Below are 22,041 nucleotides of genomic sequence, written 5' to 3' on the forward strand. Positions count from 1 at the left end.
TAAGTACTTTTATCATTTATATCAATTTAGTGAAAATATTATCGTGTAGTCTCACATCATAAATGTATTTTCTTTAAAATTTAATTTAAATTCTACTAAAGTTTATGTTATATAGTTACACATCTAATTAATTTTTTGACCAATATATTTTTCTTTTATTTCAAAATTTATTCTTATTAATGTTAATTGGTTATATAATTTCTCAAATTGCAATTATTTTATTCATTATTTTGTCAGCTTTTTAAATAAAAATCCGCTTGAATATTTTTACTTATATTACTAATAAGTTGTATGTTCAAAACACGATTAATATAACACTGTGGTTTGTGCTTCGTATCCAAAACTTTATTATATTAATGTTTGCTACGAATACAAAGTTTGCAAAAATTTATTATTACTTTTTAAAAGGGAAGACTTATTTAAAAGGAAACTATTTTCTCCTCTTTGAGACAAAACAATAAAGAATATTTAAATATCGATTGATAACTTGAATTTTAATTGATTAATTTAAAGGTGTAAAATATTCTATTGTTAATGTATGTAGATTGGACCTAAACAATACTTATTATTTTTTATCAAATTTTGATTTGAATAATTCTAAAATTAAATCAAATTTACATTAGTTCAAATTATTAAATTAATTTTACATGTTTAAAATGAAATAAAGTAGAAATTTAATTTTCTATTTAAACGAAGAACTACTATTTTTTAGTTTTAGGTAAATATTCTTGGTTTAGCTCATTTTACTTGTCGTGTTATCTTTTGCATGTTTTTTTAAGGAAACGTCAATTAGAATTAGAATTTGACTAATTTACCTTATTTATTATTTGATCTCCATTTAATATTATTTTTTCTTTTACGACATTAATCTCTTTTCACATTTATTAGAGTAAGAATAAAAATGAAAAAGTAATTAAATTCTATCTTATTTTAAAATATAAATATTTTAGTATATTTATTTTAGTAAATATAATAAATAAATGACATGACGGAAGAGCAAATATAACAGTTAAATATCTAGATTAGATCTCAGTCTAATATAAAAGAAGAAAGGAAATTATATGGTTTGTCTATTTAACTTTTTGAAGAAAAGCAATAATATGGGGTCCACATTTTTGCTGTACAATAATTTCATTTCTTCCCACTAATGGGTTGATACGCATGTGGCATTGAATCCACCATTATTGACTTAATAAGGATACTTTAGGAATTACATGAATATTATTTGATTTTTTAATATGGGATCCATGATTTTTTTTTATGTATTACTTATTTTTTTACCTGAGTTGGAGGACGGACGACTATCCTCCTCCAAACTCATGTTTCTATAAAAGTATAAATATAAATATAAATACCTGCATTATTCTAACCAGTTGCCAAACCAAAGTACTTGTAATTTATCCTTGTAGTTTCACATTCAGAGTCACCAAACGTCGTCGTAATCTGACATACAAATATCTCCCTCTCACTGTTACCCTTAAACCCTCCAAAAGAGGGGCTTAAACCCTAAAAACCCTATCCTCTCAATTCCTCTTCTTCAAAACCCTAATTTCTTCGCCCTTTATATTTATCTCCATTTTTCCATGCCTGTCAAGCTATTACCACAGCTTCGTCTCTTCAATTCAACAATCCCATTTACTCATTTCCCCACTATGAAATGCAGTTCAACCTTAAAGCCTAAAACAGTACCCGTTTTTTCAAGAATGTTCCCACACAAGCTCAAGTACAGGTCAATTGGGTTTCCGATTTTACCCGCTCCGGGTCAACAAGAGCTTCGTAAGTTCTCGACCCGATCCGGTAGACCCGGGTCGGGTTCGGGTCCCGTTTCCAAGAGCTTGATTGAAGATGAAGCTGAACTTAGTGATTGGGTTAGTGGGTTGAGGTCAGATTCTTCGTTTAAGAAAACTCAGGTGTATAGTGATAGTGATGATAATGAAGAAAGGGGTAGGGGTAAATTTGGTAATAAGAGAAGTAGAGATGATGATGATGATGATGATTTTAGTGGGCCTGATAGGAGAAGTGGAGGACGAGGTGGAATGCAGTCGAATTCGAGGAATGGAGGGAGGTTTGGAAGTGAATTCGGGGGTGGTAGAGGTGGAGGACGAGGTGGAATGCACTCGAATTTGAGGGGTGGAGGGAGGTTTGGAAATGATAGGGGTGGAAGAAGTGGCGGTCGAGATCGAATGGAGTCGTCAACGAGGGGTGGAGGAAGGTTTGGAAGTGAGGGTAGAGGAAGTGGAGGTCGGGATCGGAAGGAGTCGTCAACGAGGGGAGGAAGATTTGGTAGTGAGGGTAGAGGAAGTGGAGGTCGGGATCGGATGGAGTCGTCCTCGAGGGGAGGAAGGTTTGGAAGTGATGGAGGGAGAGGTGGAGGCCGAGATAGGATGGAGTCCTCATCGCGGGGAGGAAGGTTTGGAAGTGATGTAGGGAGAGGTGGAAGCCGAGATAGGATGGAGTCCTTTCCGAGGAAAGGGGGAAGGTTTGGAAGTGAAATAGCGAGTCCGAGTGAGAGTAGGAGGGGTAATGGCAGGGTTGGTAGTGGATATGGTAGAGAAATGGGAGCACAAGGTGGTAGTAGTAGGTTAGGGAGGAAAGAAGGAACGGGTATGGGGCGAGGGAGTTCGATGTTGTTGGATGAAGATGATACAAATGATGAGAATGAAAGTGAGGATGAGGAAGAGGAGAATGGTTATAAGGGGTTTCGGAATTTGATTGATAGTGAGGAAGAAAGTGAAGAATCTGATGAAGACGATGAGGTTAAGGATGAAAAAGTGATATCTTTGGAAAAGGAGGATAGTCCAAGGGCATCACGCCCGAGTTCATCTGGAAAAAGTGATTCCCACCTCACGGAAACCGGGTAATTTATAAAATCATGACTATATATCATGCAGTATACTGATTGTTAGAATGTTTTTGAATAGCTGTCTGGAGCTGTTAGAAGCATGCTATTAAAATAATGAATAAACAATGACACTTGCATATGTGAGCCAAAGGTTTCTGAATCTTTTGCTAGAAAAGCAATGTGGATTTTGGTGGTTATTGTTATTCAGTACTTCTGAGTCACTTAGGATTTAGATATGTGATTGTCGTTATTAGGGTATGTGTTAAATGAAGATAGAAAGAGATAGTCCGGGAAAATTTAGTGGATTAGTTATCATGATCAAATATTATGGGAAGAAGAGAGACACTGTATATGCTTAATCATTCTGTAGGAAAACATAACAGAAGGGGACTGATAAAGAAATTTAGATGGCGGGGTTGATTGCATGAATGATACCTCATCAATTAGTTGAGAGTGGATCTTTTGTTGGCTCTACACATAGAGAGGAGTTTTGCCCAAGAATGTGGTAACTTGTCCAGTTTTAGATGGACCTTCTATAGAACTTCTAATTATCAAGGCAGTTATAATGAAATATTTCTGTTGATGCTCTAAATAACCTGAAGGAAGATTAAATTTCGTCCAGCAATTTAAATATCTTTATTCTATCAGATAATATTTGTATCATTTTTCCTGCAGGTTTGATCAGTTTCCACTCTCTCCCTTGTCTCTGAAAGGAGTTAAAGATGCTGGATACAAAACGATGACCGTAGTGCAGGAGGCAACCCTTCCCGTTATTCTGAAAGGTGAGCTTTTACACTGTTTCGAAGCTTGAAGCATAGAGGGTTGAGATTTCATTCATCAGTTAGTATATAGTGGTTGATGGCTTTGTAAATGATAAGTCCAGTTGCGGACTGGGGAAACCCTGAATTACCCGTGGTGCACTTGCGGGAAACTCCTTGCCGAGGGCCTGTGCACCCCCGGGATTAGTCGGGGCTCAAAGAGACTCGGACACCTGGTGCTTAATCAAAAAAAAAAATGATAAGTCCAGTTGTGTTACTTCAACCAGTCTAAAAGTACATGCAGAAACATATTATGTGTTAGAGTGCTATCCCAGCCTTGTCTGTTGCAAAGATTTTTTGTCTTATTCACTATTATATGTGTTAATGATGACAGTGCCTGTTGTATTCAATTGTATTTGGTAGGAAAGGACGTTCTGGCCAAGGCAAAGACTGGAACTGGGAAAACTGTAGCATTTTTGGTAAAACACTGAATCTTTTCCATCAGAGAGTATCTATTGATATCTGAATTTAAAAAAACTGTCGCACACAATCCTCATGTAACAAATGGATTTATACTCAATAATGTCACCAGTTATCATTGGTGTTCTGTTGGAGTAACTTCCTTGGTGACTTGTGTAATTGAACATTCCTACTTCCCTCATTTCTTGGAAGAGGGCTGATTGAGTTGTGGCTTCGAAATGGATTCTGTAAACCTAGTGCTTTTTAATTATTAAAATATCAACTCTGTTAAATTAATCATGTTAAAGATTCTCCAAAAATTGGTATAAAGTTTGCATAGTCATTTTAAATTTGTCTGAGAAAGGACTGGCATCTCTGAGATCACGTTAGCCTGAACCATTCTAATAATTTGATTTCAGCTTCCTTCAATTGAAGTTGTGGTAAAATCACCCCCCAACACTCGTGATCAAAAGAGGCCACCAGTTCTGGTGCTTGTGATATGCCCTACCCGGGAGCTTGCAACTCAAGCAGCTGCTGAGGCCAACACCTTGTTAAAATATCACCCTTCAATTGGGGTTCAAGTTGTTATAGGGGGAACACGGCTTGCACTTGAGCAGAAAAGGATGCAAGCAAATCCATGTCAGGTAATTATTTTTCTGAGAAGGGTAACAGAGGTCATGTCAGGCGGAGTAATTATTATTGTACACTTATTCATTATAAAGTTCCTGCATTATAAATATATACATGGCTCTTGTGATAAATGAAGTAACAGCTCTCTAGCTGAGAAGAAGAATTCACTTAGATGAAAATTCTGAAACGTTAGTAAAATCTTTGGCGAGCTTTAGTTTTTGATGACTCAGAAAAGGAGGTTTTGTTTTACGTTTAACTGTCGCATACCAGAATGGCAGAATCTAGTACAACTACAATATATCCACAACAATAATGATATGATTGGATGTAACATTGCAGGCATGGAGTTACATTAAGGGAAAGTTAGGCCCTGCATGATGAATATTAGAAGTGCTCCTCTACTTGTGATTCCTTAAGATCTCACAAAGCAAACTTAATATAGTACCTCTTAGCTTAAGTCTTATTCATCCTTTGTATGCATCCTTCAGACTGAGTGAAGCATGCTTAATAACTTTCTACGGGATAATGTGGCAGGCAAGTCTTTGAGAAGATACAGATGGCTGTGTGAAAGACCTATTTTTGAACAATCTCAGTGCATCCTATGATTGAAAATAAATAATTTTTCAACTTATAGTCATGATTGCCCCTCTCCTTCCAATGCAAGTCAGTGTTCTACTAATGATCAATTAATAACAAATTAGATTGTCTTGGTTGCTTTGCACTTCCAAAAATAACTACTAGGTCCACTTATCAAAAAGGAAATAGTTACTAATGTTTTCCAATACGCGACTCAGATACTTGTGGCGACACCTGGGAGGCTTAGAGATCACGTAGAGAATACAGCAGGATTTGCTACTCGATTGATGGGTGTTCAAGTGTTGGTTCTTGATGAAGCTGATCATTTATTGGATATGGGATTCCGTAAAGAAATTGAGAAAATCATCTCTGCTATTCCAAAACAGCGCCAAACACTTCTCTTTTCTGCAACAGTTCCACCGGAGGTATTTTATTTTACTCTCGTGGAGTAAGTATTACAAAGAGATGGAAATGAATTTACCTTTACCTTTGCAGGTCCGTCAAATTTGCCATATTGCTTTGAAAAGAGACCATGAATTTATCAATACCGTGGAGGAAGGCAGTGAAGAGACACATGCACAAGTAGGTCTCGGTTATTTCTTGGAGTTCTAGGATTAATACCTTTGTTGGATCTGTCTTGACTTTTTAGTTCTTTGTGAAATCTTCAGGTTGAGCAGATGCATCTGGTTTCTCCTCTAGAAACACATTTTTCACTTCTTTATGCTCTATTAAAAGAGCACATTGCTGATGATGTTAACTATAAGGTACTATACTTGGAAATTACGTATGAATCGCATATTTTTTTCTGGGTTTCTTGAGGGGAAAAGGAAAAGTAGGTCTACCATAGCTTACTTGTCATATATGCTATTTTTGAACTGGAAGTTCAAATAACAATCACTTGCAGATTTCACCAACTATCTTGATTCTGATCCTTGAGTGCAGGTTCTTGTATTTTGCACAACTGCAATGGTGACAAGACTAGTTGCTGAACTTCTTGGTGAACTTAACTTAAATGTCCGGGAGATTCATTCTCGTAAGCCACAAAGCTATAGAACAAGGGTTTCAGATGAATTTCGCAAGTCAACAGGTCTTATTCTAGTTTCATCGGATGTCTCTGCTCGTGGAGTAGATTATCCAGATGTTTCCTTAGTTGTACAGGTATGTCTTGTCAACTTGGGTTAGATGTGATGTTACCTGCACAATATTAAATGTCCTTGGTGCAGTCTAGTGTTTAAATTTCTCTACCAAGACCAAGCCTAGGCTGATATGTGTTTCTTAAATGTAAGTTGTGTCAAAACCCTCCCTCTGACGAAATTAATCTTGTCTTCTATCATCCAACAGGCTAAGTCATGCATTCCTTTTTATTTTTATTTTTAAAATTGGGGGTAGGGGAAACAGGGGAGGGGATTACAAGGTGATGGGGAATCAGACCTCTCACCAACAAGGTGAAAGTTTAGGTAGCCAACCAATTGAGCTACTAAGATTCCCCAAGTCATGCATTCATTGTTCAGTTGGAAGTATTCTGTTACCAGAGTTATTTAGCTGTTCATCTAGACTGATTTCTTAGAAATCAAGCTTTATATATATCGTCTTTACATATGCTTGCTAATGTATATCATGCATCTGTGGGCTCATGTCAACTCTTTTCTTTTGTAGATCGGAGTGCCAGCTGATAGACAGCAGTATATCCATCGTCTAGGTAGAACCGGGCGGAAAGGAAAAGAAGGACAAGGCATTTTATTGTTGGCTCCATGGGAGGAATATTTCTTGTCTACAATTAAAGATTTGCCGATATCAAAGGCACCTGTACCTCTGATTGATCCAGAGACCAAGAAAAAGGTTGGTATTTACTTTTGTGTGAGCCATGATTTGTTCTAGCTAGGGGTCATAATCTGAAGAGAATTCCTTTGTTTTCTTTTTCTATTTTTTAAATAACATATTTTTGGTAATAGCAACATTAAGCTAACATATATGCTTTGCGTAGGTGGAACGTGCATTTGCCCATATAGATATGAAAAGCAAAGAAACTGCATACCAGGCATGGCTTGGTTACTATAATTCCAACAGGTCTATCGGTAAGGACAAGTACAGACTTGTTGAACTTGCAAACGAGTTTAGTCAGACAATGGGGCTTGACAACCCTCCAGCAATTCCAAAGCTTGTTCTCGGGAAAATGGGATTGAAAAATGTTCCTGGACTACGTTCCAAGTAAGTTGAGATAGTGTTGCTTCTTCTCATATATGCATACGAAGTGTATATATACACGCGCAGGCCTTGCAATGCAACAATTATTTTTTTAGCTTACTCTGCTTTTACAATTGTTTGTAATTTAGTTACTAGGAAGAATTGAAAGCCTTGAGCATAATTTGAGTTCCTTTTCGTTGACAGGCAAATTGACCTTTCCTCTTTCTAGTAAATTATTTTTGTCTCTTCATTTAAGAGCCCGGAAATTACAAATGCCTGCATTTCTCAGATAGCAGCAATTTTTAAATTGTAGTTTTGTTATCAACCTTTTCCTAATGTGAATTCAAGCCCAAAAACTAAGACTAATGCTATGTATATCTGTTGGTGGGAAAATCTTAGTAGCTCAGTTTTGGTTGACTACCTGAACTTTCAACATGTTGGTGAGGCAACACTCCCCATCTTGTAATCCCTTCTCCTACCCCCATTTTTTTTTAAAAAAAAAATATATATATCTGTTGGTGCCAGTTTTCACCGTTAATGATGTAAATATTGTTGATATTCGACCACTTGATTAAAATTAAAGGAGCATCTAGAATTCCAGAGTGTTCTTATATAAGGTAGAACAAATATTGCCCAACTTCAGAATTGATTCAGTAGGCACCACGTTTCTCTTTGGAAATTGTTCACAGGGATTCAAACTATTGGATCTAAAATAGCAAGTATATTTTTGGAAAAGGCCTACATATGGATGAAACTTAGAAACCCTCCCAGTGCAACCTCTCTTTTTCCTTTTGTCTTGAAAAGGAATGTCTAAATAACTCAAATCAGTTTGACGCATATAGGAAATATGACCACGAGCATTTATTGGATAAAAATAAACAGGATTCTATATATGGAATGTGAGAGGGGAGGGAATATCATATGTATAACTATTACGAAGTCTCGAGATGTGAGCTGTAAGTGAAGTCTTACTTGAAAACTAGTGATAAGATTTTGGAAGCTCTTCCATCATCTTCACAGTACTAGATCACCCAAAAGGTTCATAATGCTCTTCTCATAACAACCAAGAAGCTATACTAAGTTGTCCTACATTGTTCAAAGTTGTGTCAACTACACTGCATCCATATGAAGCACAGATCGAGTTATAGAAACCCACACTCCTTTCAGATAATTAAAAGAGAAAACGTCTCAAGAGTTTAGTCGAAAGGTGAAGTGCTAATGCATAAATTAAACTTTCTACTCAATGTTGTTGAATTGTATCAGCAGACAAAGGCAGCAGTCTGTCTCTCTGTTTTAGTTACATGTTTTTTTTTTTTTTTTTTTTGAGAGGCAGTGCTCTCTCTCAATTATCACTCACTATTAGATTGAGAACTGTACTGGTATATACAACTTGTATATTTATAGTTTACCTTCTTGTTTATTAAAGATACAAACTACACCGGCAGCGAAAAATGTCATGAGCAAGGTAAAATCACAATTCCAAATGAATGAAAAATTAGTTGTCCAACAACAATCATACTCTATTTGATTTAAGACAAATTTTAAAAGGCATATTACCTATTACAACTAAGTAAAGCTAACCAAGCCTGGAAATCGACTACTGGAAAATTTTCATCTTAATCAATCATAAACGATACTGGGCTAGTAAGTTTTCATCACAAAATGACAAGAATCCTTAATCCGTAAAGCGTAGATGCCCGTGGTCTTCCTCCTCCTCATCTTCCTCAACCTCTTCTTCTTCTTCTTCTTCTTCTTCTTTATACAAAACTGTAAGGTATTTTTCCTGTAGATTAGCTAAGTAAAAGGCATCAATAAGAGTGATAGGACTATGCATATTCACAGAATGCTTAATTTCTGTCTTTAATCCAGCAATAAAACACGACACATAGAACTTCTCCTCTAAATGAGGATAAGCAGAAACCATATCACACATAACCTTCTCAAACCTTTCTACATATTCTTCAACCCCCATATCTTCACTCTGTTCCATGCTTCTAAATTTGTGCATTACGTCCATTGGTTCAACACCAAATCGTTTACAAATGTCAACACAGAACTTGTCCCAAGTAATTTGGTCTGAAACGTAACATTGGTACCAATATTCAGCTTTGCCTTTAATGTGAAGTGAAACATAGGACATTTTAAGATGGTCTGGGATATGACAGAGTATGAAGAAACTGTTGCATCGCCTTATCCAACACCTTAGGTTTTCAAGATCAAATTCCGGAAATTTAATTTTTAATTTTGGGGGTTTGTATGGAGCATCCATGGCAGATTTTTGGAAAAGATAAGCTCAAATGAGATAGGTAGCTAGGTATATGTAGCAGTGATGATCAGTTAAGAGCATTAGCCAGCTGTATATTGATATATTCCATGCACTATGCTAACTAACTCACACACGATAATTGCCCACCTCTATACTCGTTTCCATTTTCGAATGCGACGATAAACTCCCCTAAGAAATATCAGAAAGTTATTAACTATATATTCGAGATATTAACCATAAATTGTACTCCCTCCGTCCCAATTTGACTAGGCATGGAGTTTAGGAAAGAAAAGAAGACTTTTGAAACTTGTGATCTAAAATAAGCCATAAATATTTGTACGGCTTTAAATCATTTCATTAAGGATAAGATGGGAAGTTTTAAGTTAATAATTTCTAAATATAGAAATGTATCATTCTTTTGGGACAGACTAAAAAAGAAAGTAAGTGTATTACATAAATTGAGATAGAGGGAGTAGTATTTAGGTTTGTTTCTAAATTTCATTTAGAGACGAACCACGGCTTGTTTCGATAAAACACTTGAACACGTGAGAAATTGTTCCTATTAGACACTTACGACTCGATCGTGTTTTTAAGCACTCATTACGTAGAGAAGTTAATCACTTAAAACTTTAATTATACGCATTAGTCTCAATGAACCGTAAAACTTCAAACATGTTGATGTGTACAATCTAACCCACCTTGGTACATGTGCTTATTCTTGCAGAAACTGTTATACTCTCCAATGGGAAAAATATTCATCATCCAGCCTGATGAGAAGTCATCTGCCCCTCACCCTTTGCTTGCTCCAGGCAGTGGCCTTTATACCCTAGACAGCACCCATTTTGCATTTACTAGGAGAGCTTTCAGGGCCTTTCTGAATTCTCCACACCCATTAGAAATTCTAAGTGACCCTACAGCATATGGTTCTGGTGGTACAATTCTCAGGGACCATGACTCCAGCAATTATCTGAAGGCTGTGAACAGCATTATAAGGCAACAAACTAAGCTACTTGGCCGGAGAGTAAGAAACCAGAGGAACCTGATTTGGTCATTATTGGCTTCACAATCTTCACATGCATGGAACAATTAGCGTGACATAGAAACCAGATGAATATTAAGAAAGGAAATAATGTCAGGCGTTTGATTTCCTAGCGAGAATTCATACCCCCTTCCTTGAGCCTTCTCTTGCTGCCAGATTACAAATCCATTACAAGAGCTCAATCTGATTCGAAAATTCTTCCAGCCAATTAGAACGTCTAAGTTATCGTACAACCTGTGATTTTGATGGAACTATATGAGGGAGAGATGGTTCAGCCTGTTATATGAAGACTGTCTAAGTACCATATAGCAACAAAGTGCAGAATATCAGGAAAGCACATAAGCAAAGGACCCTGGTAGGGACTACTATTCGTGCTGCAATATCTAAGTGCATAGTGTTAGTAGCCATACTTTGGAAAATAAGAATAGATATAGTAACGACATAAATCATAAGAGGAAGTACAGGAAATGTTTCTGAGACTTGTCAAATTGTATCATCTTGTATAGAGTCTACCGAGTCAAAACACCTTGTCAAGTAATTGTATCATGGAAATAGTTGTTTATAGTGTAAATCAAAATGTCTTTAAACATATATATATTACGTAACAATATTTTGTAAAGTTTGATTCACAAATATAGTGTTGATTTGGTAATATTTTATTAAACTTTTGATTCATAATATTTAATATAGTGTTTCCTTGAATGACTGAAAGACTGAGCAACATCACAGGAAAAAAAAAATTATGGTATAAGAAAATGTAACAAGTGAACACCAATACGATTACTTTTATATAGATAAATGAACACCAACACAGTAAACAGAATATTTGAGTGCATAATCTCCAAGAATGCATGACTATAAAATAAAGGAAAATTTACTTGCTATAGCTACTTTTAGTACCTATTTAATGTTAATAACTACCCTTTATTTTAATTAATAATAATAGCTAATTACTTTTCTAAATTACCTATTATGGATACAACAGTAACTTGCATTTATCAGTTCTCAAATACACCGTAAATAACGGAAACCACTATCCAAATCCCCATTTTGAAACTCACGTAATATACATTACGTTTTTCTCTCCCTTTTCATAAATTTTAGCCATTTTTTTTTCTCCTCAGAATCTTTCCATTACCATCAAGCACGATTCCACCACAATTCATTGTGCCGAGATTTTTGCGGGTGGTGGTGTATTTGTGTAAGTTTTCATCATTTTGTGTATTTTGGTCACTTTAATTCAATATTTTCGACTTTTTTCAAGCCTTTTAACTTTCAATGCTCAGGGTTTCCCAATTTGAGTAGTGAAAAACATCAATTAATAGCGGATGAAAGTATATCTAGTAGGGTTACGAGAGGTATACCCCATACTCTTCAAAATTTAGATTCCCCTTTTTTTGATTTGGGTATTTCTCATCAACAACATGATGTTGATGTAGCTTCAGCTGAGAAATTAGTTGCTGAAAGGAGATCTAAGAAAATCTATGATCCTGTCAGAATTAGAAATCCTTCAATTGTTAATTTGGAGAACAAAATTGATTCTGATACTGCCACAAAGAGGAGAAAAACATCCGATGTTGCTTCTAGTAGCAAAGGGAAGAATGTTGGAGAGACAAATACCAGAGAACAACAATTAACCGTGAACAAGCAGGTATTTTTTGATTATATATATATATTTGACATGTTGCCCAAATTCGGTTAATGATTTATGTATTTTGACCGCATCTGTAAGCATATTTGAATGTATTTATTGATCAAAACAGTTCATTAATAGATGGGTAGCATTCGTATGTATTTTGTATTGATTTGAATGAGTTTTATATTTGACAAACATTTTAATAACCATATTTGTTATCAAATTATCAACTCCGTATCATGTATTTGTAATTTCTCACATTTGTGTATTTTTTTAATTAATCACAGTTTTATGTATGTTTCAAAAAGCAGGTATGTGTATGTGTCAGATAAAACGTGTATTTGTTCAACTATTGTCAGCTAAACATCTTAATAACTGTTTTTTGTTACAAGATTATGTAATATGTATCATGTATTTATAACTTCACACAGAGTTGTATTTTTGAATAAATCATAGATTTATGTATTTTTTTAAAAATAGGTATGTGTATGTGTCATCTAAATGTGTATTTGAACTTATTAGAAAGTTAGATTCAAATGTGTTGTACAACTGAGTTGATGTTTTTTATGGATTTTGTTTGCTGCATTTTAGTACACATATGTATTTGATTATATATTTTTGATTCTCATGTGTTGCCATTATATTCAAACTTTCAGGCCTCCAAATTCCTGGTTAAACGCCCCCCCCCCCCCCACGCCCCCACACTCAACCGATACGTTATGCTTCATAAATGAACCATAACATTAAAGATGAGTTGCAAGAGAAACTTACCGATAGACAATTCAAGCTATTTTCCAAAACTATTTTTGGAGAATATATGCAGATGCAAGTTGACACTGAGGTTCAGGGTCAGTTGTTTAGGTGTTTTATGGTTAGGGAGTTGAAGCGTAGTAATAGTGATGCGTTTGTTATCGATATTAATGGGACGGAATTGACATTCGGTCTTTTTGACTTTGCTTTAATTACTGGTTTGAAGTGTTATGGGGATGAAGTTGTTTTTGATGAGGGTCGCAACAGACTGTTGGACGAATATTTCGGTGGTTCTGGTAATAGTTTTTTAAAGATGACTTTAAATAAGTGCTTTGAAGACAAGGATTGGGGTGTTGGTGATAACGCAGATGAAGATGCTGTAAAGATTGCGATCCTGTATTTCATTCATAATTACATACTTTCAAGTGAAAAAAGGAACGTCACGGTCCCAAGACATCATTTTGACTTGGTGGAGAGTGGACAGTACAATGAATATACATGGGGTAAGGAAGCATTTGATGATTTGATTAAGAGTATTCACCACAAGATGGACAAGCCGAAGCAGTTTTACTGCCTAAGGGGTTTTCCTTTTGCTATGCAAGTGTGGATATACGAGTGCTGCTCTAATGTTGACTCTAATTTAAAGGTTATTAATGGTTAAAACTGGAAGCCGAATCCCAAGAATGTTCAACTGGAAAACAGTGAACCCAAAGCCATCAGTTAACTACTTGATGACGGGCATGTTTAAGGACGGTGTATCTAAGGTAAAATACTTACATTAAATACATGCCTATCAACTAGTATTACATTTGTATTTGTTTATTATATTTTGCTGTGTATTTGTAAAATACAAAGATGATCTAAACTGACAGTTCACAATATATATATATATATATATATATATATATATATATTTGCAGGACATTCTTAACTTTAAAGATATTGTTCCGACCATGTTAGAGGTTGAGAAGCTTGGTCTGCGTCCATACCTGATCAACAGATCTGCACCACCACCTCAAATACACCAAGAGGAAGATGAATATGCGGATTTTTCCACAACACCACCCCATGTTGCTGCTACCAAAAAAACTCAAAAGAAGGATGCATCAAAATCTCCACCGCACAAGAAGCCTAGGAAGATGTCAACGGCACCATTGCTTGTGCAGAAGTCACCAACCCCAATCCCAAAAACGGATACCCATGCTAAAGTTGGACAATCCTCTAAAAAATTTGCTTCGGTGGCAGACAAGCCTGTTTAATCAAAGGAAAAAGAAAAAGCTGCTCCAAGTGCCCACTATGTTCCTATTGACGACGTATCTACCAGCAAATTAGATGACGTCAAAAGTTTGAGGGAGGAACTTAATCAATTTAAGCAGGAAGTAAGTTTTATTATTTTATTTTGATATTCATTTAACTACCACAAATAAGTATTTATAATGAATTTGTTGTTTTACCATTTAGGTGCTTGCTGAATTCAAGGATGTTTTTACTGAGCTCAAGGATCGTCGCAAAGTTATTGATGAAAACTTCGAAAAGGTTTTGGAACATGTCAAAGGGAATCAAAATTTAGAAAAGGTAAAAAAATTAATAAATACATATTGAAATGATTGCCTTCAGTATAAGTATGAAGCATATGTATCTAACAAATACATCATTGTATTTTAGGGTGATGACAGCGAAACTCATGTTCCTTTACCTGATGGCAACATACATCAAGGAGCTGATGATTACATGGACCATGGTGATGGTATTCACATGGAGACTGATACGGGTGATGTACATTCAACAGAGGTACATTTTTTTTTTAAATGTATTTACCATTTTTTACTCATTTTGTATGTTATATTTTTTAAAAAAATATAATTTAGGTATGATGCAAATTTGGTGTCTACTGGACTTTAATAAATTATGTATTTGATATTGATATGAAAATAGTAGTGTCATGTATTTGTGTACTGTTTTTTGACAGCATGATGGTGTACTGTTTCTTATGTATTTGTGTACTGCTTTTGGAAATCTTCAACAAGTAGTTTTGACATTTTGACAGCATGATGGTGGCATTAAACCCTCTGAATGTATTTGTTGTATTTAGTAGATTTTTTTCTCAATTTAATGCTACTGTGTTTTTCTTATTTTCTTATCTACTTGATTCATGTATTTTATATACTTTTGGGTTGCGTTTTAAATAATTTTAAGGAAAGGGGTCTTGTACCGGATATTCAAGTTGGTAGTGGCAATGAGAGCGGCGATACGGTGAAAGCTTCAACCGAAGAGATTGCGGAAGGAGGTGATCTTTCAAGAGAACCGAAGACTTCGGTTGAACGTCCGGCTGATCAAACAGGGAAAAATACTGTGGAAGAGAAAAAATGTTCTAATGATTCAAATATTACCGAGGTTCGAAATTCTGATTCAGCCATTTTTTCTTTTTTAATATGTATCATACAAGTGCCTGAATAACGTTTCTTTTTGTATTTTTTGAGTAGGTGATCGCACAGGTGCTAGCAAATATAGCAGAATTAGAAATGGGTAATGATAAAGTTCAAGAGGAAAAGACTGGGGAAGACACCAGCTCGACTGTCTTAGAAGAACCCCAGGCAGCAGTTTGCAACGCGCAGCCTTTGTCTCAGTGATTGTTGCCTGATGAGTATTACCCGAGCCAAACCCAGGGAAAGAAATCATTTTGCATCCATTGGTCCCTCGAGCTACACGCCCCAGTAAATACAAGTCTTCACCGTTTGTGAGATATTTTGGTATATATTTATTCAAGTTTTTAATTTACTTGTTTGTTTTTTAATATGCAATTGTTAATGTTTAAAGACCAAATACACAGGTAGTAGTTCGGGAACGGATCATGTTCCTGTGTTTGATAAAAAATATCCATTCCAGCAAGATCCCATTACCGGTTCACTTAATGTACAGATTGTTGATGAATATCGTAATTAGCTTCGTAATGGTCTGCTTGTGAGGCATGATAGCAAGTATGTTTTGATCCCATTATTACATATAGTGATTCCGCATGGTTTTTGTGAATAACTTGATGTATTTGTTTATTTTGTTGCCGCAGAAAGAATTACGAAGACCATTACAAAAAAAAGATTGCAGTTTTTGATCATGGAGTCAACTTCAATTTTGGCATCACAACTGTCAATGATAAGAACTGGTTTTACCTTTTATCAATGGATGGTCACCTTTGGAATGACGAGGTGATTTTTATCAGGAATGAAATTCACCGTTTTTACAAAAAATGTTTTATGTATTAGAATGTGCTCTAATTGATGTATTTTTTGACAAATTCAGCACATTGACATCATTTTCTACTACTTTCGGAAGAAAGGAAAGTATGATAAAAGGAACAATTACAGGTTCACCACTGTTGATTGCCTATTCAAGCAGAAAATTGATGTGGTCCACCACGTATATCACAATGTTGAAACCTAGACCAATGTGGCCAATGAAGAGCAAGTATTGTGTGAGTATGTTAAGGGCCACAGGCTTATTGCCAATGTCCCATGTCATACGGTTGACAACGTGTATGAATTTAAAAGAAGAAAATCATTAGTTATTGGTAGTCCTTTCATTCAAGGACAGGTATTTTTGTTGATGAATTAATTATTTTATCATTAGTGTTTCATTCATCATTTATCGCTGATTTTTTTTTTTTTGAAATGGACAAGCGTCTGTATGTTTACAACTCGTATTAAGCAGCCGGGCACAACGCAGTTGTTAGGAATGAAATAAAAAAGTTTGTTACACTTCTTCCACATTTCCTACATCTGGCTGGATTCTATGTAAATCAAAAAAGCATAGATTTGGTGAAAGATAATATGCGGAAAAAAGCATATCTTTGATTTGTCTATGTTGAAAAAGATCCCGGTAACGTAAGTAGTAAATGGGCATTGCGATTGGATATGAAATTTTTGGTTTGGATATTCGGTTTTCGGATTGAAGAAATTACAATCCAAATCCAATCCAAATAAGTTCGGATTGGATTGGATATTTTAAGTTCGGTTTCGGATTATTCGGTTTGGATATTTTGAATTTTCAAACTTGACTCTTGAGGCTTAAGGCAAACTTATTAGGAACGAAATTTATGTGTTAGAAAGGTAAATCATAGTCAAGAAAAAAGTATCAAATACATCAAATTAGGATTAAATCCAAGTCATGTTAGTAAATCCATTCAAATAAAAGCATTCTGAAAAAGTAGAAATGAACAAAATAAAATCTTAAGTATAGAATGATATACATGAGACTTGAGAATACTATATTATATTTGATTTAGTAGAGAATTATATATTGCACTTAATATTTTGATGGGTAGGGCATTAGTTATTAATCTATTGGATCTCTAGAAACTAGATATAAGGTATAAAAATTTCGGATTTTCTGATATCCAAAAATCCGTAGTACTAAATCCATATCCAATTCGAAATCCATAAATTTTAAAAATAAAATCCGAAATCCAAATATCCAAACCAAATATTTAAAAAGTTCGGATTTCGGGTTGGCCCAAACTGTGCCCACCCCTAGTAGTAAACATATTTTTTTAAAATATCATAGTGTATCAAATACATGATATATCCTATCAATTTATTATTCTTTCAAATACATGACTTTTGATAGGTGTTAGAACTTGAAATACATTGTTTAGAACAACAGTAGTGTCTAATATAAATACGTGGATGCGTATCGAGTATTTGACATCGGGTGAAAGGATTCCGATGTCATTGATGCACACATGCAGCGTATAAGATACGGTGCACTCTTATGAGACTACGCTGAACGCAAGGTTGTTGACAATGCTGAGAGTGATAATGAAGTTCCACCAAGACCGATTAGGCCAGCAATTGATGTTTGATAAATACTATTCGTACATTGGATGTTTTTTGTCCTTTTTTTTCATTAAAGCAAACAATCAGAATTTTTTAAATGTATTTAGATTGATGTTGGATTATTATCATTTTATCAAAAGAAGTTAGATGGGTTATGTTCCATATTTTTGATGTACCTAGTTCCATATTTTGTCAAATATATCTAAAGTTGGGTAAAAATATAGTAAACTGTGACAACTTGAATCCACAAATACATGATCATTACCTTGGAATTTCATTCACCAAGTTCACAAAATATGTATGTTTTATTACAGTTTATTCATTTTTGTTGAAGTTTAAACACATCTTGTGTATTTGACATGACCAGCACAACTATATGATTTCAATCAAAAAAATTGAAAAAATAAACAAACTTCATCAGTTTCGGAAATAATACGTATGTTTATCTACCACATATGCAGTGTTATGAAGTTGATAGATAACACCATTTTTATCGGAACATGTTTGCCTTTTTTTGGTGTTCAAATACATGAACATTACCGTGTAATTTCACACACCAGGATCACAAATATTATGTATGTTCTATTACAGTTTATACAATTTTTTGAAGGCCAACAAACACATATTGTGTATTTGACATGACCAGGACAACTACTAGCCTCCAATCTAAAAAAAATTCCAAAATAAAAACAACTTTCTCAGTTTATAGAGATAATATGTATGTTCTTTTACCAACTACGCAGTATTTTGAAGTTGATAAAAACACCATACGTATCGGGAAAAAAATGCAATTAAGATCAGATTGAATAGGACATACATTTCATATCAAGAATTTCAGTAATAGGACAACATTTGTCAATAGAAGTTTTTGACACAAGTGTTCAAATACTTAAATAACCAATGTATTTCCCTAAGAAAGTTAAATGGATAGGAACACAAGAAAAATCTATTCACTTCCTTCAAGGCTCAAAACTACATGAACATTTGTTGTGTCCAAGTTGTCCACAAGTTCTGCAAGCATGTTTGTTCTTTCCAAACAGCAATTCACTTAAAGGCTTATCACGCCTCTTTTTTTGCCTACCAGGCGGTCTCTTGTATCTTGGTGGCAAAACCACATCCTCCAAGATGTATTTGGGAATGTTCCATTCACGCTCGTCGGGTAGAGGATCCACAGGTACATCATATGTCTTCAACACGGTCTCCGGTTTGAACAAATCAGAGCAATAATCATCAGCAACTAAATTTTTCTTCTTAATGACAACCAATGTATGCGGGCAGGGGATTTCATCTAGTTGAAACATACGACAACTGCAAGTTTTGCTATTCAAATTAAGAATGAATTGCCTTCCTCCATCATGTATTGTGTACACAAATTCGGTTGACGGTTCTACATGAAAAAATAAACATTACATGTATTTGTTATTGAACAAATCAGAATTTTAAAATAAATAAACATACGATTAATCAAATACATATCGATTTTCAAAGAAGCATATATTAACTTACATTTAAACTAACTGTTCAATGATACCAAATACACATTGATATAATGTGAAATAACACCACAGATTAGTACAAGTACAAGTTTGTCAAATACATTATAACAAGCATTAAACTGAAACATACCGTCATTCATAGACATAGATACTCGTTGATTGATAGCATCTCCTGGAACTTTTTACCGAGTGTAGTGAACGTGTATGTTCCATTTCTCCGGTTATTGTAATTCCATCTCCCAAACATCGTTCTAACTTCTTCGAGAAAGTCATATATAGGCAGTTCTCTAGCTACTAGAAGATGTCAGTTAATGCACTCTGCTATGTTAGAAGTCATTGTCCACCCTCGGTTAACAGATGCATGTAATCTAGCCCACTTGTCTCTACCAGCCGATTCTAAATACTTTGCCACGCGCATATCTACCTTTTGAAACTTCCCCATCAACTCATCAAATTCATCCTGCGTGTATGCCTTTGCCATGGAATAAAAAACAGGACTCAGCACATCATGGCTCTTCTTGTATTTTTTACATACATTACCCCCACAGATGCCATATACATGCATAATGTGCAACTTCTGGATAAATTCTACAAACAGCCTTGTTTATACTTTCATGCCTATCTGATACAATACACATATTCTCTCTAATTCCATATGTTTCTCTGAAACGCTCGAAAAACCACGTCCAGGACATGTCATTCTCAGAATCAATCACACCATATGCTAAGGGAAGTATGTTGCCTGGACAGACAGTTAAAAATAAAAAATGTTAAAATACATTATGTATTTGTCTAAAACAGATAAAATACATATTGAGATAACAAAATAATATGTATTTTTTTGACATACCTGCACCGTCTAATGTGCTTGCCGAGACAAATGTTCCATTATACGGTGTTTTTAAGTGGCTTCCGTCAACTACCACAATTGGCCGACAATAATCAAAGTCTTTGATAAATGCATACAGTGCTATAAAAACATACAGAAATTCATTTTCACAGGTTTTACGCATTCTGATATGTGAACCCGGGTAAGTCTTATCCAAGATGTATAGATATCCAGGTAATCTTTTATAAGATTCAGCCGGTTCACCCATTAAATCGTTCATCGCTTTTTCTTTGGCCCGCCAAGCAACCATGTATGAAACATCCATGCCAAAATCATTTTTGACGTCCTCCGCAATGTCTTTAGGCCTATATTTCCTCTTATGGTTTGCTATTTTTGGTTTGACAATCCCACTTATCAACTGACTTATAGCTTGGCATCGGGATTAAACCTTTTCCTTTAACGGGCATGTATGTTTGTCATGAAACTCTCTAACTCTAAAGATTCTTGACTTACCTACACTTGACGCCCTGAATTTCCAACCACACTCTCCTGATACGCACACAAGTGTGTAGCTACATAAAAAAACATCAATAAAAAACACATTAGTGTAAAATACATCAGTACACATAAATACATCTATGTATTTATTCTTGTATTTATTTCAAAGGACAGATGAATATGTAAACAAGTTACTCAAATGCAAACCGTGCCAAATACATTGTTTATGACTATAAATACATAAAAATCAGTTTTGATTTCACTTCATACTAAACATACACATGCTGAGAAATACTTCCACTCTTACAAATTAACAAACATACACTATCCCAGTTTAAATACATAACAACACACAGTTACAAATACATACACATATGCAAATTAGAATACCTTATTGCATTACACCTTTCTGGCTGATAGTTGAACCTGTTTGTAATTGCATAATTTGCCATCACAGCTTTTAATGTATCTTTATTCTTGTATACTTGATCGACGATAACTATTTTTTGGTTCTTGTCATCAATAACCATACCCCTGTTGTTTTCGAATAACAAATCAGCTTTTCCACAACTTGATGATGCCAAATCACGGGAACCAACTGTTTCCATTACATTCGTTTGATTCGTGTATCCAATTTGCAAATAATCACCTTCAACACAACTCTCACCCGATATACATATCTCCATACTTCTATCAATTGTAGTGATACATAATGGGTACAATGGTAATTATTTGTTCTCTTTCTTCAATTCCACATACACCCTAACACCCATATCATTGTGAATTTCCATTGGAATATCATCACCTTCAACCATGTATTTTATGGTTATGTTTTTCCTTTGCTTGTCCATATTCAATTGGGTTGCAACTGTTTGTAACAATTCCTCATACATCAAATACTCCTTGAAAGTCACAGCATCAATTTTGTAATTGACGTATTTATTCTCCTCGTTCCAAATACCAGAGTGTCTAATCAACGATGAAATATTGGCCATTTTATAGAAAAAAAATTCCTTGAATCAATGTCTCAACATAAAACCTGTAATATATATGCCTAAAAAATTAAGAAAAATCAGTTCGAACAAACATTCACGTTCAAATTTGAACAATTTATACAAATTAGATTTACAGTTCACTAATAATTCAAATACAACATACACATGTTTAATTAAACTTCAGAAATACATAGTTTAGCTGATCATTCATTATACTATACCATTTAGATTTAGAAAAATAAAAAATATGAACT

General features: G+C 34.8%; 2 protein-coding genes across 3 annotated transcripts; both read left to right on the plus strand.

Moving 5' to 3' along the window:
• Window positions 1-1,466: 1,466 nt before the first annotated feature.
• Window positions 1,467-7,699, plus strand: LOC132063789 (DEAD-box ATP-dependent RNA helicase 31-like). 2 transcript variants are annotated; one of them, XM_059456501.1, is made up of 11 exons: window positions 1,467-2,344; window positions 2,411-2,857; window positions 3,518-3,624; window positions 4,024-4,079; window positions 4,479-4,703; window positions 5,484-5,690; window positions 5,761-5,847; window positions 5,934-6,029; window positions 6,208-6,423; window positions 6,922-7,104; window positions 7,250-7,699. In XM_059456501.1, the coding sequence occupies exons 1-11, from the start codon at window positions 1,584-1,586 to the stop codon at window positions 7,475-7,477; spliced, it is 2,613 nt and encodes an 870-aa protein (XP_059312484.1). In that variant the 5' UTR covers window positions 1,467-1,583; the 3' UTR covers window positions 7,478-7,699. The 2 variants fall into 2 exon arrangements, with proteins under 2 accessions (XP_059312484.1, XP_059312483.1); XM_059456500.1 differs by having other exon boundaries at window positions 1,467-2,857.
• Window positions 7,700-13,796: 6,097 nt separating this feature from the next.
• Window positions 13,797-14,672, plus strand: LOC132062594 (uncharacterized). The gene is made up of 2 exons (XM_059455133.1): window positions 13,797-13,904; window positions 14,061-14,672. The coding sequence occupies exons 1-2, from the start codon at window positions 13,824-13,826 to the stop codon at window positions 14,397-14,399; spliced, it is 420 nt and encodes a 139-aa protein (XP_059311116.1). The 5' UTR covers window positions 13,797-13,823; the 3' UTR covers window positions 14,400-14,672.
• Window positions 14,673-22,041: the final 7,369 nt, after the last annotated feature.

Source organism: Lycium ferocissimum, chromosome 7, assembly GCF_029784015.1.
Source record: "Lycium ferocissimum isolate CSIRO_LF1 chromosome 7, AGI_CSIRO_Lferr_CH_V1, whole genome shotgun sequence".
In the NCBI taxonomy this organism is placed as follows: domain Eukaryota; kingdom Viridiplantae; phylum Streptophyta; class Magnoliopsida; order Solanales; family Solanaceae; genus Lycium; species Lycium ferocissimum.